Source organism: Nerophis ophidion, linkage group LG09, assembly GCF_033978795.1.
Source record: "Nerophis ophidion isolate RoL-2023_Sa linkage group LG09, RoL_Noph_v1.0, whole genome shotgun sequence".
Classification (NCBI taxonomy): domain Eukaryota; kingdom Metazoa; phylum Chordata; class Actinopteri; order Syngnathiformes; family Syngnathidae; genus Nerophis; species Nerophis ophidion.
Window position 1 is genome coordinate 12,679,844 of NC_084619.1, and position 19,463 is coordinate 12,699,306.

Sequence of the window (19,463 nt, forward strand, 5' to 3'; positions counted from 1 at the left end):
TTTTGTTGTTTGGGCGTTTTTTTTATAATATACACACAGTTCAATGAGCAGGTTGTGTCATGTGTGACCATGTGTGTTAACTTGTTGTACTGGTTAAATATTTGTTGTCTCCGCCTTGACTAGGGAAGGTTGTTTGGATTGGGTAATATAAGTCAATGCTGTACTTTATTATTTTGAAAGTGCAGTTAAAGACCTACTGAAACCCACTACTACCGACCACGCAGTCTGATAGTTTATAAATCAATGATGAAATATTAACATTGCAACACATGCCAATACGGCCGGTTCAGTTTACTAAATTAAAATTTTAAATTTCCCGCAAAGTTTCCTGTTGAAAACGTCGCAAAATGATGACGCGTATGATGACGCGTGTTTGTGACGTTATTGGTTGAAGGGGACATATTAGCCAGCACCACTTACGGCTAAAAGTCGTCTCTTTTCATCGCGCAATTAGACAGTATTTTGGACATTTGTGTTGCTGAATCTTTTGCAATTTGTTCAATTAATAATGGAGAAGTCCAAGTAGAAAGATGGAGGTGGGAAGCTTTAGCCTTTAGCCAAACAAACACAGGGTGTTTCCTTGTTTAAAATTCCCGGAGGTGAAGCTTTACTATGGATCAGAGTTGTCAAGCGAACATTGCTCCCGACTACTTGTCAACCGGCAGGTTTCGGTGAGAAAATTGTGGTAATAAGTCACCTCTTACCGGAGATCAGCGGAATTTGCGCCGTCCATGCAGCTGCCGTGACTTCCCTCAGAGACTGCCGTCAACACACCCGTGGACACACCCCTCCGACTATCAGGTACTATTTAACTCACTAAAACACTAGCAACACAATAGAAAGATAAGGGATTTCCCAGAATTATCCTAGTAAATGTGTCTAAAAACATCTGAATCGCTCCCAATGCAATCACCTTTTTTTTTATTATTTATATTTTGATAGTCCTTCACTATCAATATCCTCATCCACAAATGTTTCATCCTCGCTCAAATTAATGGAGAAATTGTCGCTTTCTCGGTCCGAATTGCTCTTACTGCTGGAGGCTCACATTATAAACAATGTGAGGATGTGAGGAGCCCTCACACCGGTTACTTCATCGTCTGCTACTTCCGGTAAAGGCAGGGCTTTTTTATCAGCAACCAAAAGTTGCAAACTTTATCCTCAATATTCTCTACTAAATCCTTTCAGCAAAAATATGGCAATATCGCGAAATGATCAAGTATGACACATAGAAAAGACCTGCTATCCCCGTTTAAATAAGAAAATCTCATTTCAGTAGGCCTTTAATGGAAGAGTGTCCATGAATGTTCTCAATCTGTAATCTCAGAGCATTCAATCAATCACACCTGGACTGTTCAGGTTCTGTTTTAATCTGAGTAGGCTCCATCAATTCATCCTCATAGACTTAAATTGGTCAAATCAATTAATGGTAGAGTTACATTCATTTGCCACCAGATGGGAACAAAATGGCAGTAATCAGACCACTGGATATTTATATATGATATGGTTACACCGCTCTGGGCCAATTGTTTATTTTACTCGTGCTGTAGGGCGGGCAAAAAATGAAGGCGCCGGCGGGCCGTATTTAGGACACGCCTGATTTAGAGCTTAATGTTGTCTCACTTTGGCTTTTTTCAATCAATCAATCAATGTTTACTTATATAGCCCTAAATCACTAGTGTCTCAAAGGGCTGCACAAACCACTATGACATCCTCGGTAGGCCCACATAAGGGCAAGGAAAAATTCACACTCAGTGGGACGTCGGTGACAATGATGACTATGAGAACCTTGGAGAGGAGGAAAGCAATGGATGTCGAGCGGGTCTAACATGATACTGTGAAAGTTCAATCCATAATGGATCCAACACAGTCGCGAGAGTCCAGTCCAAAGCGGATCCAACACAGCAGCGAGAGTCCCGTTCACAGTGGAGCCAGCAGGAAACCATCCCAAGCGGAGGCGGATCAGCAGCGCAGAGATGTCCCCAGCCGATACACAGGCGAGCAGTACATGGCCACCGGATCGGACCGGACCCCCTCCACAAGGGAGAGTGGGACATAGGAGAAAAAGAAAAGAAACGGCAGATCAACTGGTCTAAAAAGGGAGTCTATTTAAAGGCTAGAGTATACAAATGAGTTTTAAGGTGAGACTTAAATGCTTCTACTGAGGTGGCATCTCAAACTTTTACCGGGAGGGCATTCCAGAGTACTGGAGCCCGAAATGAAATTTTTGGGGGTTGAACACAAGAAATACTGTAACCAAAAAGGAGCAGATAAACGGTTGTTTTTGTACTGGTGGTGCCCAAGGAACATTACAGGTCTGAGGGATTGGGAGCACAACTACCTGAGACACTGGTAATCTATGCTATGCCAACGCAACATAGTAGGGGTCTCTCGATCCGATGTTGAAATCGGATATCGGTCCGATTAAAGCAAAAAAATAATAATAAAAAGAATCGGATAAAATCTGCTTGCATCTAAAATATTTGATACAATCTCTGAGACAAGCAGTCCTGCAGCGTGTTTACTTATGCAACACTGGGCAGTCAGTAAACATTTAAATGTCCTCCAATAAGCACATAGAGTTTGTCCTTTCTTGGATTTTGATCTGGTCATTTACAAATTGTAAACATGGTAGGTTATATACTACTCGGAGCTAGCAGCTACACAACTGTTAAAGAGGAACATTATCACCAAACCTATGTAAGCATCAATATATACCTTGATGTTGCAGAAAATAGATATTTTTTTAACCGATTTCCGAACTCTAAATGGGTGAATTTTGGCAAATTAAACGCCTTTCTGTTTATCGTTTTTTTAGCGATGACGTCAGAACGTGACATCACCGAGGTAATACAGCCGCCAATTTCATTTTCACATTACAAACACCGGGTCTCAGCTCTGTTATTTTCCGTTTTTTCGACTTTTTTTTGGAACCTTGGAGACATCATGCCTCGTCGGTGTGTTGTCGGAGGGTTTAACAACACTAACAGGGAGGGATTCAAGTTGCACCACTGGCAAGAAATCTGCCACCAGACCCCCATTGAGTGTCTGCACATTTTGCCGGCGATGCTAAGACAGACATGGCACAGAGATGTATGGATAACCTGCAGATGCATTTGCAACGATTAAGTCAACGAAATCACAAAGGTGAGTTTTGTTGATGTTGTTGATTTATGTGCTAATCAGACATATTTGGTCGCAGCATGACTGCCAGCTAAGATGCTAACATGCTATGCTAATCTATGCTAACATGCTATTTACGCTAGCTGCATGTACATTTGAAACTAGATACCCATATTTAATGCGAAACAAGCACTTTCCAATCGACGGATTTAAGTTGCTCCAGTGTCACAAGATGCGAAAGTCCTGACCGATTGGTACGCACATTTTATCGGCGATGCTAATAAGGCAGCCATGCTATGGGCCACTTCATTAGGTACACCCATGCTATGGCCGAATAGCGTCAATAGCTATTCGCTCAATAGCTTGAATTTCTTCTTCAATTTCGTTTTCGCTATCTGCCTCCATACTCCGACCATCTGTTTCAATACATGCGTAATCTGTTGAATCGCTTAAACCGCTGAAATCCGAGTCTGAATCCGAGCTAATGTCGCTATATCTTGCTGTGGTAACCGCCATTTTGTTTGTATTGGCAGCCCTGTATGACGTCACAGGGAAATGGACAGTTGCATCGCAAATAGGGAAAATCAAGAACTTTAACGTTTTTTTCAGGGATATTCCAGGAGGTGTAAAATTTTGAAAAAAACTTCAAAAAATATAACAAGCCACTGGGAACTGATTTTTATTTTTTTCAACCCTTTTGAAATTGTGATAATGTTCCCCTTTAAGCACAAAAGAGCACACAAGCTACACATAGTGTCATGATCCTTGGCCCGGATCATGTTTTTGTTATGTTCTGTTATTTTTGGACGCCCTTAGTTCCTGTTTTGTGCACCTCTAGGTTTATTTCTATAGGGATTAATTGGGTTTACCTGCCTCTGGTTAGTGGTCGGCACGCTCAGCTGCAGTCAACCACTAATCGGGGAGCTATTTAATCACTTCTTTCGCCACACTCGTCCTGGTTTCTTTGGTTGCTCCAAGTTACATTTGGTTATTCCTGTAATTCTTGATTTTTGTTCCTGCGCTAAGCTTCGCCATAGCTTCCCATGCTATCGCACCGGTGTATGATTTATAAGAAATAAATCATCTCCTACCTTCACGCTTTCGTCCGGAGTTGTCCGTTCTGCATCTGGGAGGAACGACCCCGCAGTAAGTTGCCACCCACACGTAACACATACGTAGTAAATGTTCGTAATAACGGCATTACTAACTTTAACTTTTACAAGTAACGAGCAGTGTTGATTTTGACAGCAAAATTTGATTTAGTTTTAGTCATAATCTTTTGACTAAAAAGTAATTTAGTTTTAGCCATAATTTAGTTATTTAAAATGTTTTAGTTTTAGTCTAGTTTTGTTGACGAAATATAAGATTATAGTCGACGAAAACCACAGTAGATTTAGTCGACTAAAGGGTAATATGTGAACTTTCCCTTCAATTTCTGAAAGTCCAAGCAAAACAGCGGAAAAATCACCGTATTTTGATGAAAATCATGTCTCAAATTTAGTATTTCACGAGTAAGCCGTGTAATAAACGGGATAACGTCGAGTGAGTTGTACGTTGTGGAAAATGCTTACCTGTGTGTGGATTTCGGGGTGATTCGACTGTAAATGTCGCTTCAAGTTTTCCCCGTTATCCTCGCACTGCATCTCTTACACTGCGTCTTGTTATGTTTGACGTCAAATATAAAATTTCCCCATATGTCCTCTCTCCTCTTCCTCCCCGGCGTTGACATGTTGTCAGTCTCAAACGCAAACTACGTTTACGTAACTTCCTTACCACGTCGCTCTGATTGGTTCTCTTCCCAACTCCTCCCGCCTCTTCCTAACGAAATGAGTTCCGATTGGATCTCGTCCCTGGCAGACATTTTCGTCTCGTTTTTACTGGTTGACGAATATGTCGATACACCTCGGCATCGTCTTAGTCCACGTAAATTATTTTTTATTTAGTTATTGTCTCGTTTTAGTCAGAAAAAAAAAGGTCGTTGACGATAACTATGACGAAAATTTTTCGTCGACAAAATTAACACCGGTAACGAGTAATCCGATCATTTACTTTTATGTACGTTTTAACGCCATTAGCGATACGCTTGATGTAGCCTGGCACGCTACTCGATGTGGTTTTATGTCAACATGGCGGCGTCAGAGCAGGGCAAGTTTAATGTTCAAAGTTCAACATATTTTTTTACTAAGGGTATAACAATTAATTGATATATCGATTTATATTTATAAATTTAAACTACATCAATCTTTGCTCGGCAAGTTTTCCTTCCGGAAGGTATGTATGGAACCAAGATCGTTTTAAAAGAAAATTGTTAAATTTAATCAATACAAAAAAATAGAAAAGATTGGATTTGTGAACAGCAAACCTACTATGAAGTTTAGCACTTGTAATGATAAGGATGTTAATCTTTATTCAAGTCAGTCAAGAATAAAATTAATATTTTTAGCCATAAAAACTCCAGCTAATTTCTAGATGTACGAATCTTAATTTATGATGCCTTGTCAAATAAAATGATCTGTCCATGCAGTTATAGTTTATTTCACTAGTTCTTTGTATTTTTTACTAAAATGTAATATCTTTTTTTGATACTTTGTCAGCTCTGTTAAATATCTGAATGTTGTCTTCTTGCTGTCTGGTCGGTTTTGCTCTTGTTTAGTTTTTTCTTTCTAGTCTTCCAATCAGTGAAGGCAACAGTAATTGAGCACACCTGGCCATCATTACCTCCTCCTATATCTTCTGTTGGCACACACTATAGGTCGCGGAATCTTTCCCTTCTTTTTGCTTTGAGTGTATGTTGCTTGTTTTACTCCCTGCCTTCATTTGGCCATTTTGTGTTTTGGAGTTACCTATTTTTGCTTGTTTTTTTTGTGACGTGTGTTGCTTCCAACAGTGTCATAGTTGTTGGTTCCTTTATTTTTTGCCAAGTGTGTTTGCTCAAACCACCTCTTTTTATTGGATCCACTCCTGAACAATCCCTACCAAGCTCTTTTTTGCAGTGTATGATGTAACTCCAACACAAGATGTTACAAAGTAACGCGTTACTGTAACGCGTTACTGTAACGCCGTTATTTTCGGCGTTAACTAGTAGTCTAACACGTTCTTTTTTTATATTCAGTAACTCAGTTATAGTTACTACATGATGCATAACTGTGTTATTTCACATTATTTTTTATGTAGTGCCTTGCCCAAGGACACAAAGGCAGTGACTGGGATGGTGGAAGCAGGAACCGAACCTGCAACACTCAAGTTGTATAACAACCGAGCCACGCCGCCTCAAACAATTCTGGCATATGTACTTTCTGATATCCTGTTTTCTTGAAGTATTAATGCAAACTACTTAACTACCATCTAAATTGTTACTGTTCAAAAATATTATTACTGGTATATAATTATTCAATAAAAACTAGTGAAGAAGCCCATCTTTTGAACAAACATAGTTTTGAGCATGGGCGTCTTGACCATTTTAGATCGGGGGCCACATGGAGAAAAAAATCTCCTCCCAAGTGAGCCGGACTGGTAAGATCTTGGCACGATAACTTAAAAATAAAGACAACTTTAGATTGTTTTCTTTGTTTAAAAATAGAACAAGCACATTCTGAAATTGTACAAATCATAACGTTTGTCACGACTTGGACTATGACTTGGATTGTTTCTCCGACGCAGAGGAAAATTGGAACAAGCAAGACGTGAATGAAGGTACATTTTTATTTTTAACACTATAATTCAAAAAAGGCAAACAAATGGCGTGCACAAACTAGACTACTGAAAACAAAACTAAACAACTGTGACATAACTAAAGAAAAAACTTACTTGACATGAGCAGGTGGGAATAAACAGCCTGGCTTGGCATGAATCGGGTTGAGGGATATGTAAAGTTGCCAGGCTGAACACTTGGCAACTACAGGTTTAAATAATAGCTATGATGATTACAATCAGGTGCGAGACACGGACAGGGGCGTGACATGACAGGTGAAACTAATAAGTTGCTATGGTAACATAGAAAACAAGGAAGTGCAGGAACAGGAACAGAGTGTCCAAAAAAAAAAAAAATAACAAAAACAAAACATGATCCCATGGGCGTGAAAATGTTTTTGGGTTTTGTTTTTTGTTTTTACACTTACAAGTTGCGGTAAATAGTATACTATCTTTATTATTCATATTTTTTTGAATAAATTGTCATAACGTTCATCAGTGAACTCATTGGTGTTCATTTTCAATCCATCAATATGAAAAAAATGATATCAACATCAAATTACAGGATGTTATTTATGTAGCGTGATTATTTTCCTCGACTGATATACTAACATCCATCCATCCATTTTCTACCGTTTATTCCCTTTGGGGTTGCGGGGGGCGCTGGTGCCTATCTCAGCTATATTCAGGCAGAAGGATGGGTACACCCTGGACAAGTCGCCACCTCATTGCAGTTTATTTTGTACATATGTAGCATCCTCTAAAAGGATGCAAATAATTGCTATTAGTGGACATATTTAGAACAGCAGTTTCTTTCATTAAAATATTTCAGGTTCATTTTATTCTTAGCAAACTCATCTTGCGGGCCGGATAAATGTGTTTGCGGGCCGTACGTTTGACACCCCTGGTCTTGACTCTTACTTAATGAGAATTGACCTTTTGTAGGGAGTCAATCTCAAATGCCTTTAAAAAGATGTATGCAAATATATACAATTACTCCTCAACCTTCCTATAAGTGATGTGTAACTTTACCGGACTGGCATTTGCTTCTTTTTCAATTAAGTTAAGTGACAATTGCTGAGATGATGAATAGTAATGGATTCATTACAGACCAGATGTGCCATGAGGAGCATGAGGACAAATTATCTTTAGCGGGATTTGGCTGATTTATTGCCATAAGAGATTAAACATCAGCATCATAAATATCATAATAACAATGTTTGGCAGGATTGTTGGTAAATACTGGCTTTATTGTGATGTGTTTGACAGAATTGCTCTCCCCATAATCAATCAATCAATCAATGTTTACTTATATAGCCCTAAATCACTAGTGTCTCAAAGGGCTGCACAAACCACTACGACATCCTCGGTAGGCCCACATAAGGGCAAGGAAAACTCGCACCCAGTGGGACGTCGGTGACAATGATGACTATGAGAACCTTGGAGAGGAGGAAAGCAATGGATATCGAGCGGGTCTAACATGATACTGTGAAAGTTCAATCCATAATGGATCCAACAGAGTCGCGAGAGTCCAGTCCAAAGCAGATCCAACACAGCAGCGAGAGTCCCGTTCATTGCGGAGCCAGCAGGAAACCATCCCAAGCGGAGGCAGATCAGCAGCGCAGAGATGTCCCCAGCCGATACACAGGCAAGCAGTACATGGTCACCGGATCGGACCGGACCCCCTCCACAAGGGAGAGTGGGACATAGAAGAAAAAGAAAAGAAACGGCAGATCAACTGGTCTAAAAAGGGAGTCTATTTAAAGGCTAGAGTATACAAATGAGTTTTAAGGTGAGACTTAAATGCTTCTACTGAGGTGGCATCTCGAACTGTTACCGGGAGGGCATTCCAGAGTACTAGAGCCCGAACGGAAAACGCTCTATAGCCCGCAGACTTTTTTTGGGCTTTGGGGATCACTAATAAGTCGGAGTCCTTTGAACGCAGATTTCTTGCCGGGACATATGATACAATACAATCGGCAAGATAGGATGGAGCTAGACCTGATTTAGGTAAAGTTCAAATATACTCAAGACTAATTAAATGCAATATTTTTTTCTGTTATGAAAACCCTGAGCTATGTAAGTAATTCAGGAGTGACCTTTTGCTGGGATAATGGTGTGAAATAAATGGGTTGTAAAAGTTTCTAAAAAGCACACTACATATCGAGTCATACATTTTGCTGTCTTCCGGCTTTAGTATACCGTATTTTTCATACCATAGTGCTCAGCGGATTATAAGGCACACTGCCGATGAGCGGATCTATTCAGGTTTATTTTCATACAAAAGGCGCACCGGGTTATAAGGCGCATTAAAGGGGTCGTATTGTGATTTTTTTCTAAATTTCAAACACCGTCCTGTGGTCTACATCAGTGGTCCCCAACCACCGGGCCGTGGCCCGATTGGTACCGGGCCGCAGAAGACTTTTTAATTCATTTTTATAAAAATTAAAAAAATAATAAAAAAATAAAAAAGCTTTTTTTTTTTTATTAAATCAACATAAAAAACACAATATACACTTACAATTAGTGCACCAACCACAAAAACCTCAATTTTTTGTGACAAAAACGTCCCTTTTTCATGACAGAAAAAAAAAAAAAATGGAACCCCCCCCACCCCAGGCTGCGGGGACAAATTTTTAAGCAGATACAAAAAGGTTGGGGACCACTGGTCTACATAACATGTAATGGTGGTTCTTTGGTGAAAAAGTTTCATAGATTATGTTTCACAAACCATCTTCAAGTAGCTTTCTGAGCCTCTCTTCAAGAAGCGCCGTTTTGTGGGCGGTCTTACCTACGTGGCTCACCTTCGACAGCGTCTTCTCCACGTTATCTTTGTTATAGCGGTGTAGCGTGCAAGGACGGGAGTCAAAGAAGTGTTAAAAGATGGCGCTGACTGTTTAAATGACATTCAGACTTTACTTAAATGAATAATGGAGCAGCATTTTCTCATCCGTGGCTCAATAACACAAAATCAGCACCGGAAATTGAATTGAATTGAATTATATTTATATAGCGCTTTTCTCTAGTGACTCAAAGCGCTTTACATAGTGAAACCCAATATCTAAGTTACATTTAAACCAGTGTGGGTGGCACTGGGAGCAGGTGGGTAAAGTGTCTTGCCCAAGGACACAACGGCAGTGACTAGGATGGCGGAAGCGGGAATCGAACCTGCAACCCTCAAGTTGCTGGCACGGCCACTCTACCAACCAAGCTATGCCGCCCCGTGAAATGTGTCCCGAGAAACGAAACTAAAGTTCCTTGGGTGTATAATGTACACTCACTACACCGGTATGTTTTAGCACTTCCATGGCGAGTTCACTGACAGATATAAGTAAGAACTTTACACTACTTTACATTACAAATGGCAACAGTGGGAGATAAATGCCTCATAAGAAGGTAAAGAAAAAGAAAAAGCTTATGACTATAGCGTTGGTATGGACTACAAAGGCGGATACGCGCACATTTTCAGGACTTATGCAGATCCCATCTACACATCAGAGGATAAGAAAAGTTGGTTTGGCATAATTTTGCGAAACAAAACACCAGGTGACTGCTAATAGGTGCCATTTTGTGGCCCTTGTACAAGTACCATAATAATACTCGTATGTTTAATGCGCCGACAATGCATCAATCGGTGCGACTTCATTGCTTACAAAGTTGTACTAAAAACATTTTGACAGATTTTTTAGGGCCGAGTGTAATGTTCTATATTCGCAATGGAACATTTAAAGTTTTGGTGTTGCTTACTGCCATCATATTGCAGTATATATATATATCTCTTATGTGAGACTGCCATCTACTGGTCACACTTAACACCATGTCCATCCATCCATCCATTTCCTACCACTTGTCCCGTTTGGGGTTGCGAGAGTGCTGGAGCTTATCTCAGCTGCATGCGAGCGGAAGGTGGCGTACACCCTGGACAAGTCGCCACCTCATCGCAGGGCCAACACAGATAGACAGACAACATTCACACTCACATTCACAGACTAGGGCCAATTTAGTGTTGCCAATCAACCTATCCCCAGGTGCATGTCTTTGGAAGTGGGAGGAAGCCGGAGTACCCGGAGGGAACCCACGCAGTCACGGGGAGAACATGCAAACTCCACACAGAAAGACTGGACTACTCAGGACCTTCCTATTGTGAGCCATGTACCAAATAAAACTGCTTCGAGGTCAGTAAGCACAACCAGAATTATGCCGTGCATTGGGCAAACTGGTTTAAAAGGTGCACCATTCATTTTTGAGAAAATTAAAAGATTTTAAGTGTGCTTTATAGTTTGAAAAATACGGTATGTTAACTAGGGTGTCAAAATTAACAAATTACCTCATTTGATTATTCATAAAAAAATATTGCATGAATTATGAACAAACTTAGGTTGCCGTAATCATGCAATTTATTTTGTCCGTCCATAGTCTTTTACTTTAAGCGCTAGACACCTATTTAATAATACCACCTTAACATTTACACAAGGCGACTCAGTAAAGAATAAGGGTATTATTTTCCACCCAACTGGCCCCACCATGGACTGGACTCTCACTATTATGTTAGATCCACTATGGACTGGACTTTCACAATATTATGTTAGACCCACTCGACGTCCATTGCATTTGGTCTCCCCTAGGGGAGGGGTCACTCACATCTGCGGTCCTCTCCAAGGTTTCTCATATAGTCATTCACATTGTCATCCCACTGGGTTGTGAGATTTTCCTTGCCCTTATGTGGGCTCTGAACTGAGGATGTTGTTGTGGCTTGTGCAGCCCTTTGAGACATTTGTGATTTGTGGCTATATAAATAAACATTGATTGATTGATGATTGATGGACGGTCAGCGATCATTTCAATGCATACGTCAGTACAAAGTTGAGCGAGGAGACCCCGACTGTTGTACTCCCTGGTACATCCATCTATCCATTTTCTACCGCTTGTCCCTTTCGGGGTCGCATGTCTTTGGAGTCGGGAGAAATAACCCACGCAGTCACTGGGAAAACATGCAAACTCCGAAAAAGACCCAATACCTTCTCGCTGTGAGGCACGAGCACTCACCACTGGGCCACCGTGATGCCTCGCTGGTCAAATTCACACTAAAATAAGCTGAGATAGGCACCAGCGCCCCCCGCGACCCCAAAAGGGAATAAGCGGTAGTAAATGGATGGATGGATAAAGCCTGAAAGAATTTTTAATCAAACTGTCACCAAGTTTTGTGCAAATAAATGACATGTATTTCATTAAAACCTTTAAAAACATTCCTAGATGATATTCTGACAATAAAGTTGCATATAAAACATTGGGGTCTTTTCATAAGCAATTGCAATTATACAAGCGAATAATCGCCTGTGATTGTTACGGTGGCAGAGGGGTTAGTGCGTCTGCCTCACAATACGAAGGTCCTGCAGTCCTGGGTTCAAATCCAGGCTCGGGATCTTTCTGTGTGGAGTTTGCATGTTCTCCCCGTGAATGCGTGGGTTCCCTCCGGGTACTCCGGCCTCCTCCCACTTCCAAAGACATGCACCTGGGGATAGGTTGATTGGCAACACTAAAATTGGCCCTAGTGTGTGAATGTGAGTGTGAATGTCGTCTGTCTATCTGTGTTGGCCCTGCGATGAGGTGGCGTCTTGTCCAGGGTGTACCCCGCCTTCCGCCCGATTGTAGCTGAGATAGGCGCCAGCGCCCCCCGCGACCCCAAAAAAGGGAACAAGCGGTAGAAAATGGATGGATTGTTTATGATTAATCCAAATTACAAAATGTGATGAATCTGATTCATTACAAAAAATCATTTGACAGCCCTAATTTTGATATAATTGATATTGCAAACCACAATTCCAATACAGGTTGATATCAATGTGTGGCTGTGACGAAACAGAATGAGGTTATTTAAATGACGGTCAGACATGTTATTGCAAGACCAAAAAACGAGGCAAACTTCCGTCAACATATGTCAATTTAATGGCAGCAACAACAATGAGAGAACTTACAGTACAGGAAATCCAGTCAAATATATGACAGAAACAAGATCATAGCATCCTGCTTCTTGCCTGAGCAACTCTGGAGTTTGTCTTGCGATGTAAAGCATTGCAGATGAAGTCACCTGCCTCCAGGATTTTGGCAAGGTTTACCCCCTAAATGAAAAGAATACATGAGCAAATATTAAAACAAGGAATGGCGATGCCAATTGACGGTTAAAGAGGAACATTATAGATTGCAGCAATTGGTTACAACCACCTGAGGCTCTGTTGTTGCAGTCTTAACTATAGTTTTCTGTCTAGAGAACATCAATGGCTAGATGTACACATACTTGCCAACCTTGAGACCTCCGATTTCGGGAGTGGGGGCGTGGGGTCTGGGGGATTGTGGTCGGGGGTGGGGCGGAGATGTGGTTGGGGCGGGGGGCGTGGTTAAGAGGGGAGGAGTATAATTCACAAACTCGAGTATATCTTATATATGTATATGTATATATACATATATATATAAGTTATGTATGAAATACTTGACTTTCAGTGAATTCTAGCTATATTTATTGTATTATATATATATATATATATATATATATATATATATATATATATAAAAGAAATAGTTGAATTTGCGACGGCACCTATCAAATACAGCAGGGGTCACCAACGCGGTGCCCACGGGCACCAGGTCGCCCATAAGGACCAGATGAGTCGCCCACTGGCCTGTTCAAAAAATAGCTCAAATAGCAGCACTTACCAGTGAGCTGCCTCTATTTTTTTTAAATTTGATTTATTTACTAGCAAGCTGGTCCCGCTTTGCTCGACATTTTTAATTCTAAGAGAGACAAAACTCAAATAGAATTTGAAAATCCAAGAAAATATTTTAAAGACTTGGTCTTCACTTGTTTGAATATATTCATGTATTTTTTTTACTTTGCTTCTTATAACTTTCAGAAAGACAATTTTAGAGAAAAAATACATGTTTAAAAATTATTTTAGGATTTTTAAACACTTATACTTTTTTACCTTTTGAATTCCTTCCTCTTCTTTCTTGGCAATTTAAATCGATGTTCAAGTCATTTTTTTTTTATTGTAAAGAATAATAAATACATTTTTATTTAATTCTTCATTTTAGCTTCTGTTTTTTCGACGAAGAATATTTGTGAAATATTTCTTCAAACTTATTATGATTACAATTCAAAAAAAATATTCTGGCAAATCTAGAAAATCTGTAGAATCAAATTTAAATCTTATTTCAAAGTGGATTTTAACCTATTTAAAACATGTCATCAAATTTCTAAAATTAATTTTAATCAGGAAAAATTACTAATGATGTTCCATAAATTATTTATAAATTTTTTCAAAAAGATTCGAAATAGCTAGTTTTTCTCCTCATTTTTTTCGGTTGAATTTTGAATTTTAAAGAGTCGAAATTGAAGATAAACTCTTTCAAAATTTAATTTTCTTTTTTTTCTTCCGTGTTTTCTCCTCTTTTAAACTGTTCATTTAAGTGTTTTTTTAATCATTCATTCTCTACAAAAAACCTTCCGTTTGGCCGCCGTGTTCAATGGATAAGTCTGTTCTACAAAATTTACAGGCCAAAAACCCCTTCCCCTTCGAACTATCCTGGATAAACCGAAATTCTTGTTTCCAATCGCTCTGGAACTTGCAAGCGTATTTCTTCATTTTGCCCGTCGACGGTGTAATATATTGGGTTGGAGTCAATAACCAGGCGACGTGATGAAGTTACGTCTCTTTACTGTGGGCTTCAGAACAGACTCCCTAATGCATGTCCCTTGACTACACTTAAATGTAAAATATATTTAGAATATATTTATTTACATTCTATTCTATGTACATTAGATGGCAGTATTGTCTTGTTTAAGAGGGTGACAACATAGCTGAGTCAGGTTCTCATGGAGCTGGAGGGGGCGTGGCCTCCAGCTCCGACTGAATTTCAGGAGATTTTCGGGAGAAAATTTGACCCGGGAGGTTTTCGGGCGATGCGCTGAATTTCGGGAGTCTCACGGAAAATCCGGGAGGGTTGACAAGTACGGATGTACAGTACATTCAATAATTCTGGTTCATTCCTTTACGGCATAATTTGAACATGTGCCAAAGAGAAAAACAAACAACAATATATAAATATATTAGGGTTGTCCCGATACCAAAAATGTGGAAATGTATATCAATAATTTTTAATAATTTATAAAATGAAGGAATCTACTAAAAATGTCAATATCGGCTTTATTTTAACAGAAAATCTTACAATACTTTAAACATATGTTTCCTATTGCACTTAAACAATAATTTTAAATGGTTTAAAATTAAAAGGTATTAAACACATGGATGTTTAATGCCACATTTTTGGTGTCACATATATAGTCAAGGATTAGGTTAGAATAGAATAAAAGCCTTTATTGACATTATATTGCATTATTAATGATTGATGGTTGCCACTCTTGGTTTGTGCTTTAAGAGAAATACTATTATTGGTAAATATTCAAAACAAAACTATGAATAAAAGTACACAGATAAGCCATGTAGCAGGTAAAACAGACATTGTAAAAGACAAAACGCAAATTGTTGGAATTTATTTCACATTTCTGTCATTTCACTTGCATTAGTTGACGCTAATTGGGCGGTTTTAACTCCGCTAATATTTGGCATCAAGCCAAGCAGCCGTGTGCGAATCTACGTATCTTCATGTGCACAGCAGGGAGGCTAGTTGACCCATGAGCGTAGCGTATGTGTGTATGCGAGAATGACAATGCGTTGTCTGAGTGACATCAGTGAGTGAATGGTCGAGTAAAGAGAGAGAAAGAGAGGTAGAGTGTGCACTGCGCAGTAGAGTGATGAACGGGTCCGGTTGTGTCCTGCAAACCGAATAATAAAGTGATTGTCACGAATTGGCAGCCTCATCATTCTGACTTAAAAGCGGAGTTTAGCAGATCCATTGCCAGGTAAAGTGAAGGGTGTTAACCCCGACAAAAACATCTGCCCTGTGCTCCTCGACTACGCTCTGTATGGGAGTCGAACAACAAAAAAAGTGTAACAGCTACATTATCACCTGTTAATCATTTAAACGTTTACCTAGGTTTGAAGCAAAGGTAAATACTGTGGTAATACCGGTGGTAATACTGTCAAGTCAAAGTACAGAGCAGCACAAACGCCACTGATTTGCAGTGCACACTCCAGGCCTGAAGGGGCAACAGTGAGAGCTGAGGGCTGAACATCTCCACCTGCTTCCAACAGATTGGTTCGATTGAGTTCACCTGTTCACCTGCTCAGAGCACATGCTCAAAAATGTTTCAGCTTCCAGTCAGTCACCCCTTTTTGACATGATGCTAAGAGGAAGGAAGGCAGCTCCTGCGTGGACTCAGAAGACGCAACTGGTGAGAAAACGTAAAGGAAAGAAGTGCTTGTTTGGATTGAAGGGAATATTTAAAGAAAATAATTACACTGGGGAAAATGTTTAGAGAAGAAAAATTCACTGATGTTTAAAAAATTGTTTAAGTTGACTGAAAGTAAATTTAAACAGTTATCAGTGATGTTTAAGCTTATTCTTATAATTAGTTAAATGTATTTTCATTCATATTGTTGGAAATGTTTAAGTTTATTCTTAAACCTACGTCCTATCATTGGAAATTCATTTTGGTTGGATTGAGTTAATGGAAAGCAAAGCATGTATAATGATGTATGTTTATGAAACTATCCATCCATCCATCCATCCATCATCTTCCGCTTATCTGAGGTCGGGTCGCGGGGGCAGCAGCCTAAGCAGGGAAGCCCAGACTTCCCTCTCCCCAGCCACATCGTCCAGCTCTTCCCGGGGGATCCCGAGGCGTTCCCAAGCCAGCCGGGAGACATAGTCTTCCCAATGTGTCCTGGGTCTTCCCCGTGGCCTCCTACCGGTTGGACGTGCCCTAAACACCTCCCTAGAGAGGCGTTCGGGTGGCATCCTGACCAGATGCCCGAGCCACCTCATCTGGCTCCTCTCGATGTGGAGGAGCAGGGGCTTTACTTTGAGTTCCTCCTGGATGACAGAGCTTCTCACCCTATCTCCAAGGGAGAGCCCCGCCACCCGGTGGAGGAAACTCATTTTGGCCGCTTGTACCCAAAGCTCATGACCATAGGTGAGGATGGGAACGTAGATCGGCCGGTAAATTGAGAGCTTTGCCTTCCGGCTCAGCTCCTTCTTCACCACAACGGATCGGTACAACGTCCACATTACTGAAGACGCCGCACCGATCCGCCTGTCGATCTCACGATCCACTCTTCCCTCACTCGTGAACAAGACTCCTAGGTATTTGAACTCCTCCACATGAGGCAGGGTCTCCTCCCCAACCCGGAGATGGCACTCCACCCTTTTCCGGGCGAGAACCGTGGACTCAGACTTGGAGGTGCTGATTCTCATTCCGCTCGCTTCACGCTCTGCTGCGAACCGATCCAATGAGAGCTGAAGATCCCGGCCAGATGAAACACTGTTTTTTTTTTCTGTTTGGTTAAGGTTATCAACCTATTCTACTAATCGACAATCTATTTATTCAACTAATCAACTATTCTACTACTCTACAATTCAACTGTTCAACTATTCTATTTAACTACCGACCTATTCGACTATTCATTCTGTTCATCCGTTCATTTACACCGATAACCCACTTTATTGGATTGCTTCTAATCAAACATCAATAAATCACAAGGAAAGAGGATTGAGTTGTCCCTTTGTGTCCTTCTTGAGTCCCACTGGCACTTTCAAGTTTGGGCACAGCTGCGAAAAAACCTGAAGAACTTGACCAATAGTTTGGGCAAAGCGTGTTTTAAAGCAACACCTGCATATAATATAATGTGTATATTTTAGGCCATTAGTTCTTTGTTTTATTTTTGCAAAAAATTATACAGTATATAAAAGGGTTGTACTTGTACAGTATATCTATTTTTATATTGCTATTTTTATCTTTGGTATGAAATATTATGTAACAAAAGTTATTAGTATATTTTGGTTCTTTGTTGTTGCTTTTTTTGTATTATGACAATTTATTATTGGATCATGTTGTACTGCATTTTAATCTTTTGTTTTGTGGTTGTGTGATGTTTTTTTTCCTGGACCCCAGGAAGAATAGTCTCCACTGCGGTGTAGACTAATGGGGATCCTTAAAAAACTAAATAAATAAATCCCTGTTAAAAGTGTGACCTTTATCGTTAGTTTTGAAGCCCAAATACCCCCATATTGTACTTCACCACCCCCTTTATTAATCAGTAGAATAGCAGGTTTTTTTTGCCATTCTACCTTTCCTCGATGTTATTGCTTAAATGTGCTCTGTGTGCGCATTTTGACACTCATCATGCACCTCGGCTCTGTAGTCACCGCCACACAGCAGCATGAAACAGAACCAGTATTTTTCAAAAGCAAATTAGTACCATTTCCAATTAATTATTACAGCAGTACTTTATTAGTACCGGTATACCGTACACCAGGGGTCACCAATCTTTTTGAAACCAAGAGCTACTTCTTGGGTACTGATTAATGCGAAGGGCTACCAGTTTGATACACACTTAAATAAATTGCCATAAATAGCCAATTTTCTCAATTTACCTTTAATAAATACATCTATATATATATATATATATATATATATATATATATATATATATAAAAAAAATGGGTATTTCTGTCTGTCATTCTGTCGTACATTTTTTTCCTTTAACGGAAGGTTTTTCGTAGAGAATAAATGAAAAAAACAATTGAACGGTTTAAAAGAGGGGTAAACACGAAAAAATTAATTAAAATTAAATTTTGAAACAGTTTATCTTCAATTTCAACTCTTTAAAATTCAAAATTCAACTGAAAAAAAGAAGAGAAAAGCTAGCTAACTCGAATCTTTTTGAAATAATTAAAACAATAATTTGTGGAACATCACTAGTAATTTTTCCAGATTAAGATTAATTTTAGAATTTTGATGACTTATTTTAAATAGGTTAAAATTCAATCTGCACTTTGTTAGAATATACAATAAATTGGACCAAGCTATATTTCTAACAAAGACACATTATTTCTTCTAGATTTTCCAGAAAAAAGGTTTTCAAGTAAATTCAAAAGACTTTGAAATAAGATTTAAATTTGATTCTACAGATTTGTACATTTGCCAGAATATTTTTTTGAAGTTTTAATCATGAGTTTGAAGAAATATTTCACAAATATTCTTCGTCGAAAAAACAGAAGCTAAAATGAAGAATTACATTTAAATGTATTTATTATTTTTTACAATAAAGAAAATAAATTTACTTGAACATTTATTTAAATTTTCAGGAAAGAAGAGGAAGGAATATAAAAGGTGTTTAAAAATCCTAAAATCATTTTTAAGGTTGTATTTTTTTCTCTAAAATTGTCTTTCTGAAAGTTATAAGAAGCAAAGTAAAAAAAAATAAATGATTTTATTTAAACTAGTGAAGACCAAGTCTTTAATATTTTCTTGGATTTTCAAATTCTATTTGAGTTTTGTCTCTCTTAGAATTAAAAATGTCGAGCAAAGCGAGACCAGCTTGCTAGTAAATAAATAAAATTTAAAAAATAGAGGCAGCTAACAGGTAAGCGCTGCTATTTGCGGGCGACTCATCTGGTCCTTACGGGCTACCTGGTGCCCGCGGGCACCACTTTGGTGACCCCTCCCGTACACCTTTATTTATTTATATATA

General features: G+C 39.3%; 1 protein-coding gene across 3 annotated transcripts in view; it reads right to left on the minus strand.

Annotated features, from left to right (window-relative positions):
• Positions 1–12,736: 12,736 nt before the first annotated feature.
• Positions 12,737–19,463, minus strand: part of hmgcll1 (3-hydroxymethyl-3-methylglutaryl-CoA lyase like 1) — a 69,660-nt gene continuing 62,933 nt past the window's right edge. For all 3 annotated transcript variants that reach the window (XM_061910341.1, XM_061910339.1, XM_061910342.1), the window contains one exon: positions 12,737–12,932. In XM_061910341.1, the coding sequence (XP_061766325.1) occupies positions 12,828–12,932 (105 nt within the window). In that variant the 3' untranslated portion in view covers positions 12,737–12,827. The remainder of the gene's footprint in view (positions 12,933–19,463) is intronic.